The 9,120-nt window shown below is 53.0% G+C and overlaps 2 protein-coding genes across 2 annotated transcripts in view; both read right to left on the reverse strand.

The window, feature by feature from the left end:
• TRPV4 (transient receptor potential cation channel subfamily V member 4) overlaps nucleotides 1-9,120 on the reverse strand; it is a 38,394-nt gene that overhangs the window by 18,591 nt on the left and 10,683 nt on the right. The window contains 3 exon segments of the mRNA XM_023521911.1: nucleotides 1,181-1,242; nucleotides 2,128-2,544; nucleotides 5,174-5,590. Coding sequence (XP_023377679.1) covers nucleotides 1,181-1,242; nucleotides 2,128-2,544; nucleotides 5,174-5,559 — 865 coding nt within the window. The 5' untranslated portion in view covers nucleotides 5,560-5,590.
• LOC111730592 (transient receptor potential cation channel subfamily V member 4-like) lies at nucleotides 7-3,998 on the reverse strand. Its single transcript, XM_023521898.1, has 3 exons — nucleotides 3,752-3,998; nucleotides 2,128-2,544; nucleotides 7-1,093 (listed from the first exon to the last, which is right to left on the reverse strand). The coding sequence occupies exons 2-3, from the start codon at nucleotides 2,511-2,513 to the stop codon at nucleotides 982-984; spliced, it is 498 nt and encodes a 165-aa protein (XP_023377666.1). The 5' UTR covers nucleotides 2,514-2,544; nucleotides 3,752-3,998; the 3' UTR covers nucleotides 7-981.

The following is a 9,120-nucleotide window of genomic DNA, read 5'->3' on the forward strand; positions in this document are numbered from 1 at the left end:
CTCATCCCTTAGTTTTGGGCTTAAACATCAGCTCCTCTCAGAAGCCCTCCAGGACTACCTTTCCTATATCATCCCCCGTCTCCCCCCTCAGCCCCTCCTCCAACTGAAATTGTACAGTCACGTGCTTATTTCCTGTCTCACTCTTCAAGTGGAAGGTGCCACCTGAGCAGGGGCATATTTGGTCTGGCTCACCCCTGGAGCCCCAGGGCCAACCCCACTGCCTGACATGTGGTGGGCGCTGGAAAAACATTCATTGAATGAGCCAATGACTCAGTAAATAAATAAAGGGGACAGCTCCTGATCAAGCGAGGGCTAAGAAGGTGAATGTGCTTCATCCAAGGGCATAAAGGAATCTGTGATCAGCAAGGACAGAGGAGGACCAGGTGACAACAGGACATCTCCAGGCTTCATGATAATCCTTCAGATGCAGAGACCTGAGAGGCATGTCAAGGGGTTTTCATGGGTAGAAGGCTGGATAGGTAGGTGACAGATGGATAGATGGGTAGATAGATATTTGAATGAGTGATGATGGATGCATAGATTGGAGAAATGGATGAACAGGTGAAAAATAGGTAGCTGGATAAATGAATGAGTAGCTGATAAAGAAAAGAGTTCAGGGCATTTTAGCAACAGCAGCATCCGGACCTAGGAAGGATCATAAACTGAGCAAGTTCAGCAGGAGCAGAGGCCGGGAAGAGCAGTAATAATGAGACTGTAAGCCCCACTTCCTCCTCTAATTTGCCAAAATTGTGTGGAAGTCTCCAGACTCCCTAAATAATCAGGAAGGAGGGCTCGACCTCTTAAGGTAGAGGGTCCACAGGTGACAGAGAGCAGGGTCATGCTGCAGACAGAACCCTGGGAGCCTAGGTTTATAAAATGTCACACAAACCACAGATGTCAGGCAAATGCCTTTGAGTCTGGAGTCCGGGCTGCAGGAATCAGCTCAGCAGAACCTACTGGATGGAGTCCAGACAAGGTGATCTAGGACAGTGGTCCCCAACCTTTTGGCACCAGGGACCAGTGTTCCTCTGAGACTCTAATGCCTGATGATCTGACGTAGAGCTGAGGTGGTGATGTCGGCACTGGGGAGCAGCTGCAAATACAGATGAAGCTTCGCTCGCTCACCTGCCGCTCACCTCCTGCTGTGTGGCCCTGTTCCTAACAGGCCACAGACTGGTACCGGTCCATGGTCCGGGGTTGGGGATCCATGATCCAGGGGGGTTGGAGGTTCCCTGTCCCCAGCTATGCCTAGCACAGAACGCATCACTGAGATAGCCATGTGCTGTTACGCCACCTACGGACTTCTCTCTACTCTCTTCTTTCAGCCAGGCCTCCTCCGTGGGAGAGGAAAGGTTAATGCTTTGGGGATTCGAATTCTTCCTGGGCACCAGAAGAGCCACCAGATGCCCAGGAATGAAGGTGATACTTAGAGAAGACCCAGGAGGAGCAGTTGGGGTACATCATCAGGAGAAGGTAGATGAATAGATGGATGGATGATAGATGAGTAAATGAATGAAGACAAGAGTGAGCCAGCGGTTGAGCTAATGAATGAGTGAATAAACGAATGGATGCACAGGCAGCTGGGTAAATGAACTGGTGGTAGGAAGAAAGGAAGGAAGAGGGAGGGGAGAGAGAGAAAAAAATTAGAAAAAACATTAGAAATGAAATGAACGGATGATAAATAGTTTGAAGAATAACTGGTTGGATGACTAGAACGGTGGGTAGGATGGATGGATGAATAAGTGGTAGATGAATGGAAGGTTGACTGTCCGAGTGGAAGACCAGAAAAATAGATGACAGATAAATAGATGGGTAAATAGATATTTGAATGATGATGGATGGATGGATTGACCAAACAAATAAACAGGTGGAAAGACAGGTAGCTGGATGAATGGATGAGATGATGATGCTTGAGTGGGTGGGTGGGTGGATGGATGCACGGATGGTCGGATGGATGGATGCACGGATGGTCGGATGGATGCACGGATGGTCGGATGGATGAACAGACAAGTATATGAAAGAGTAGACAGGTGGGTAGGTGGATGGATGGGTGGGTGGATGGATGGGTGAGTGGGTGGATTTAACTCAGAGGAGGAGACCACTGGCCAGGCAGCCAGCAATACTCACTCCATGACCTTCTTCCTCCACCGCTTGTTGTCACTGGGGTGGTGACGATAGGTGCCGTAGTCGAAGAGTGAGTCCATGGGTGCCTTCTTGGGCCCAGGCACCACTGAGGACTCGTACAGAGTGGACTCCAGCAGGTCGATGGGGTTGGGCACTCCCTTGCGGAAGGCGCCCTGGAACTTCATGCGCAGGTTTGGTCGCCCCTCACCTGGGCCGGCGGGGCGGCCAGCATCGGGTGGTGAGGGCGAGGGGGAGCCGTCCTCCCCTTCAAAGAGGTTGGCCAGCGAAGAGAGGGGGAAGGCCTCCCCGCCGGAGATGCCACTCTCATCCCCAGGGGGCTCGGCCACGTCCCCAGGTCCTGCGCGGGAGCCTTCGCTGGGATCCGCCATGCTGACCCCGGGCCCGTCTGCACTGCGTGGCCTGCAAGGGAACAGGAAAGTCAGTCAGAGCCCGGCCAATGATGGGAGCTCCAGGAAGCCCCCACCTCCCACGTGGGCAAACAGCACTGCTGCCAGCTGCTTCAAAGCCACCGTTGTAATGACAGGAGTGTGGGGTGGCCACTCCCAGATGTGGTTGGCTGTGAGCCCCAGGCAGGAGCTGCAACAGGAGTCTCTTTCAGGGACCTGGCAATGTGAGTCAGTCTCAGGTCCGGCTGCCCTGGGCGTTAGCTGGGGGAGGAAGGGCCTCAGAGTCACACTGGGATCCCAAACCAGGAGCCTGATGCTTACTTCCAACCAACCTAAACAGTTCTGGTGCTTCACCAAGCGGGGTTCCAAGCCAAGCTCCACACTTAGGAACCCTGTGACGGTGGGCAAGTCAACATTTCACAGCCTTGGTTTTCTCACCTATAAAATGGGGATGTCAGAGCACAGTGCCTGACACACACCTACTCAAATATAGCCATTAACTACAATGCTTCAGGCACAGTAGGAGCTCAGAAAATCCATGTGAAACTGCTGTATCCCCAGTAGTAAACCTAGTAATCCTCTGTTTCCTCATCTAGCACCACCATTATGATCCCCATTTTCCAGAATAGGAAAGCAAGGTTCCAAGGCTGAAGATGACTTCCCTCAGGCACAAACTCTGCTCCCAGTGCCAAGTAGGGACCCTTTCCCTCCCCTCTTTGCCTGGTTAACTCCCACCTTCCTATGTTCCCAGCTCAAATGTCCCTTCCTCTGGGAAGCCCTCTCTGACTATTTGTTCATGGGATGAGTTAGTTCCTAGGCTGCATCCGTCTTGTTCATTCCTGCATCCGCAACATGTGGAAGGGCGCCACACGGACAAACGACCTTATGATAAAGGTATTTTTTCCCATTTCTCAGATGAGGAAACTGAAGCTTCAAGAAAGGCAGCCACAGCTTGGAGGGAGAAGAGGTCTCTCTGGCTCAGGGTTCAACGTCTAGCCAGGAGCAGTGGGGGCAGGGGAGCTAAGTCCCGCTGGCTGCCTGGCAGCCCCCTGCCCTCTGCAGCACACCGCTGGGCAGGCAGGGCTGGGCAACGAGGGCGAGTTTCCCAAACTCACATCATCCCACCCAGGCGGCAGGGAAATGTCTGAAAAGTCCTCTTTTCTGCGTCTCCCCTCCTGCCTGAAACATTAGCAGAGAAACAAATAAAGACTGATTCCCACCTTGTTTGTTGTGTGGCTGCCAGGAAGGAAGTCTTGGGCCACGGAGGTGGGGGCACTGAGAGAGGCCGTTCTCGGCGGCCGCGGCACAGCACACTGACGTCAGAGCTCCTGCCGGACACTGGCCCCGCTCTGGGCACCAGTGTGGAATCGGGAGCCTGGACTTTAGAGTCATTCAGGCTTGGATTCTAACCTCAGCTCTGCTGTTTACCTATCACTTTAGCTACCCGAGCCTCAGTTTCTTCATCTGTAAAGTGGATGGAGTCCAGACAAGGTGATCTAGGACAGTGGTCCCCAACCTTTTGGCACCAGGGACCAGTGTTCCTCTGAGACTCTAATGCCTGATGATCTGACGTAGAGCTGAGGTGGTGATGTCGGCACTGGGGAGCAGCTGCAAATACAGATGAAGCTTCGCTCGCTCACCTGCCGCTCACCTCCTGCTGTGTGGCCCTGTTCCTAACAGGCCACAGACTGGTACCGGTCCATGGTCCGGGGTTGGGGATCCATGATCCAGGGGGGTTGGAGGTTCCCTGTCCCCAGCTATGCCTAGCACAGAACGCATCACTGAGATAGCCATGTGCTGTTACGCCACCTAGGGACTTCTCTCTACTCTCTTCTTTCAGCCAGGCCTCCTCCGTGGGAGAGGAAAGGTTAATGCTTTGGGGATTCGAATTCTTCCTGGGCACCAGAAGAGCCACCAGATGCCCAGGAATGAAGGTGATACTTAGAGAAGACCCAGGAGGAGCAGTTGGGGTACATCATCAGGAGAAGGTAGATGAATAGATGGATGGATGATAGATGAGTAAATGAATGAAGACAAGAGTGAGCCAGCGGTTGAGCTAATGAATGAGTGAATAAACGAATGGATGCACAGGCAGCTGGGTAAATGAACTGGTGGTAGGAAGAAAGGAAGGAAGAGGGAGGGGAGAGAGAGAAAAAAATTAGAAAAAACATTAGAAATGGAATGAACGGATGATAAATAGTTTGAAGAATAACTGGTTGGATGACTAGAACGGTGGGTAGGATGGATGGATGAATAAGTGGTAGATGAATGGAAGGTTGACTGTCCGAGTGGAAGACCAGAAAAATAGATGACAGATAAATAGATGGGTAAATAGATATTTGAATGATGATGGATGGATGGATTGACCAAACAAATAAACAGGTGGAAAGACAGGTAGCTGGATGAATGGATGAGATGATGATGCTTGAGTGGGTGGGTGGGTGGATGGATGCACGGATGGACGGATGGATGGATGCACGGATGGTCGGATGGATGCACAGATGGTCGGATGGATGAACAGACAAGTATATGAAAGAGTAGACAGGTGGGTAGGTGGATGGATGGGTGGGTGGATGGATGGGTGAGTGGGTGGATTTAACTCAGAGGAGGAGACCACTGGCCAGGCAGCCAGCAATACTCACTCCATGACCTTCTTCCTCCACCGCTTGTTGTCACTGGGGTGGTGACGATAGGTGCCGTAGTCGAAGAGTGAGTCCATGGGTGCCTTCTTGGGCCCAGGCACCACTGAGGACTCGTACAGAGTGGACTCCAGCAGGTCGATGGGGTTGGGCACTCCCTTGCGGAAGGCGCCCTGGAACTTCATGCGCAGGTTTGGTCGCCCCTCACCTGGGCCGGCGGGGCGGCCAGCATCGGGTGGTGAGGGCGAGGGGGAGCCGTCCTCCCCTTCAAAGAGGTTGGCCAGCGAAGAGAGGGGGAAGGCCTCCCCGCCGGAGATGCCACTCTCATCCCCAGGGGGCTCGGCCACGTCCCCAGGTCCTGCGCGGGAGCCTTCGCTGGGATCCGCCATGCTGACCCCGGGCCCGTCTGCACTGCGTGGCCTGCAAGGGAACAGGAAAGTCAGTCAGAGCCCGGCCAATGATGGGAGCTCCAGGAAGCCCCCACCTCCCACGTGGGCAAACAGCACTGCTGCCAGCTGCTTCAAAGCCACCGTTGTAATGACAGGAGTGTGGGGTGGCCACTCCCAGATGTGGTTGGCTGTGAGCCCCAGGCAGGAGCTGCAACAGGAGTCTCTTTCAGGGACCTGGCAATGTGAGTCAGTCTCAGGTCCGGCTGCCCTGGGCGTTAGCTGGGGGAGGAAGGGCCTCAGAGTCACACTGGGATCCCAAACCAGGAGCCTGATGCTTACTTCCAACCAACCTAAACAGTTCTGGTGCTTCACCAAGCGGGGTTCCAAGCCAAGCTCCACACTTAGGAACCCTGTGACGGTGGGCAAGTCAACATTTCACAGCCTTGGTTTTCTCACCTATAAAATGGGGATGTCAGAGCACAGTGCCTGACACACACCTACTCAAATATAGCCATTAACTACAATGCTTCAGGCACAGTAGGAGCTCAGAAAATCCATGTGAAACTGCTGTATCCCCAGTAGTAAACCTAGTAATCCTCTGTTTCCTCATCTAGCACCACCATTATGATCCCCATTTTCCAGAATAGGAAAGCAAGGTTCCAAGGCTGAAGATGACTTCCCTCAGGCACAAACTCTGCTCCCAGTGCCAAGTAGGGACCCTTTCCCTCCCCTCTTTGCCTGGTTAACTCCCACCTTCCTATGTTCCCAGCTCAAATGTCCCTTCCTCTGGGAAGCCCTCTCTGACTATTTGTTCATGGGATGAGTTAGTTCCTAGGCTGCATCCATCTTGTTCATTCCTGCATCCGCAACATGTGGAAGGGCGCCACACGGACAAACGACCTTATGATAAAGGTATTTTTTCCCATTTCTCAGATGAGGAAACTGAAGCTTCAAGAAAGGCAGCCACAGCTTGGAGGGAGAAGAGGTCTCTCTGGCTCAGGGTTCAACGTCTAGCCAGGAGCAGTGGGGGCAGGGGAGCTAGGTCCCGCTGGCTGCCTGGCAGCCCCCTGCCCTCTGCAGCACACCGCTGGGCAGGCAGGGCTGGGCAACGAGGGCGAGTTTCCCAAACTCACATCATCCCACCCAGGCAGCAGAGAAATGTCTGAAAAGTCCTCTTTTCTGCGTCTCCCCTCCTGCCTGAAACATTAGCAGAGAAACAAATAAAGACTGATTCCCACCTTGTTTGTTGTGTGGCTGCCAGGAAGGAAGTCTTGGGCCACGGAGGTGGGGGCACCGAGAGAGGCCGTTCTCGGCGGCCGCGGCACAGCACACTGACGTCAGAGCTCCTGCCGGACACTGGCCCCGCTCTGGGCACCAGTGTGGAATCCGGAGCCTGGACTTTAGAGTCATTCAGGCTTGGATTCTAACCTCAGCTCTGCTATTTACCTATCACTTTAGCTACCCGAGCCTCAGTTTCTTCATCTGTAAAGTGGGTACAATTGTAGTAGCTTTTTCATGAGTCTGCAGGAAGAATGAAAAGAGATCAGCCATGTCTGGTGCTGATGCCGGAATTAAATTGGGGGCTGTCAATGATTATAATCAAAGGAGGAAGGAAGGGTTAGGAGCATAGGTTCTGAAATCGGATATATGTGGTCCCTGTCCTGGCCTTAGAAACTAGCACTGTGTGATCTTGGGCAAATCATTTCTTCTCTCTGGGCCTCGGTTTTCCCACCTATAAAACTGGGGTGACCACACCTCCTCCTAGAGTTCTTAAGCCATACCAGTGACCTCAGAAATTTGAAGCACCTACTCAGTGCTGTCACCTAGTAGGACCACAGGAGACAGTAGTTCCTGTCTACCTGCCAGGTTGGAAAGGGAGACTTCGATCTTGGCCCCAAGCGGCTGCCGCATGAGTTTGGGCTTTGTTCTACAAAAATGGGGGGTGGGGGTGGGGACATGTTGAGGCAGGGAGGCATGTCTGTTGGGGATACAGGCATTGAAGGGGGAATTAGATTCCCATGGGCATAGCCCTATCAGCCTCACTGGGGACCCCAGGGTAAGAATGAAAGGAGGCATTGCTATCAACACCCTAATTACCGTACTCCTTCCCCGACTAGGGCAGGACCGAATGGATACCCCCCAGCTCAGGGAGCTCCAAGGTCCCTCTAACCCATTCAATCCAGACAGCACCCAGCATTTCTGGGGGCTCCACAACTGTAAGTCTGAAGTCAGCTAGCCTGGGGTTCAAATCCTCTCCCAGCCGCTCACTCACTGCCCGTAGCTTTGGGCAAGGCACATAGTGATCATTATTAGCATTTTAATTATGATGAAATAATAAGTATGAAATACACCTCCATCATCATCAGGATTATGTTGCTCTAACTCTGTGGCAGGCACCAACCTACGTGCTTCACACATGCATTCTTACCAGACCGAGACCAGTGGTTCCCTGTGGGGGCTGTTCTGCTCCCCAGGGACACTTGGCTACATCTGGGGACATGTTTGCTCATCACACTGTGCAGGGAAGAGAGGGCTACTGGCACCTAGTGCGTCAAGGCCAGGAATGTTGTTAAACATCCTACAATGTAAAGACAGATGCCACCCCAGGGAATAATCCAGCCCAAAATATCAATAGCGCAGAAGTTGTAAAACTCTGCCCTGCAGGGAGGCACGGCTATAATTCCCCCTTTATCAAGAAGGAAATTGAGGTTCAGACAGGTTAAGTGCCTTGCCTGAGGCCACACAGCAGGTTAACGACAGAGCCAGAATTCAAATCAGGGCAGCTGGCTCCAGAGCCTGGGCTACCCTAACTGCTCAGCCGACTGGACACATCATGGGTGCCAGACAGCATGCCGAACCTTTACCGTAACTTGTCCAAGCCCTACCCGTAAATGTGGGTTGCAATAACAGTGTCTACCCCGTAAGGCTGCTGTGACAGAGAGCAGCTCAGGTGTTTCTTGGGCACCTATGAAGCTCTTGAAAAATGCCTTAATCATCATCGCCGTTACCACAGGGTTCCAGTTCACCTGCCTCCTTACCACACTCCCCATGCGCACACAGGTAGTAAGTACCACAGCCTAGTATTCATGTCCCAGATTAACATGTCCCACGTTAAAATTCGCCAAGCCCCTCCCAGCCTTGCCCTCAGTTAACCGCCCCCCGAGTCCAGTGAGCAAAGCTGGGCTACCGCTCTTATTTTGTAGCTGAGGAAACTGAGGCTCCGAGGGGCCACCCAGGGAGTGAATGGCCTCTGGATCCTAAGCCTGGATTCCTTGCACACCACACCACCCAAGTATGTGTACACACCAGAGCATGCACACACACGCTCGCGCGCACACACACACGGACTGCTGGGCTGCTCTGTGGTAATTCCTTCCCCAAACACTGCCCTGTTCTTTGTGGCTAGGGAAAGAGTTCACTCCCTGTTCTAATTTGCCCTTTAGGCTGTAATTACACATTCCAAACCCTTGCCAGACTTAGGAGGGAAGGAGGGGTGCAGGCGGGAGAGGCTGAGTCCTCGTGTGCGTCCCCTCCGCATGCGAACGTCCTGTATGCTTATGC

Source organism: Pteropus vampyrus, unplaced genomic scaffold, assembly GCF_000151845.1.
Source record: "Pteropus vampyrus isolate Shadow unplaced genomic scaffold, Pvam_2.0 Scaffold322, whole genome shotgun sequence".
Classification (NCBI taxonomy): Eukaryota; Metazoa; Chordata; class Mammalia; order Chiroptera; family Pteropodidae; genus Pteropus; species Pteropus vampyrus.

Coding starts and splice junctions, on each gene's coding strand:
- LOC111730592 (XM_023521898.1), bottom strand. CDS start 2,513: ATGGCGGATCCCAGCGAAGGCTCCCGCGCAGGACCTGGGGACGTGGCC. Junction 1,094..2,127: donor TGGAGGAAGAAGGTCATGGA/GTGAGTATTGCT, acceptor CTGTATTTGCAG/CTGCTCCCCAGTGCCGACAT.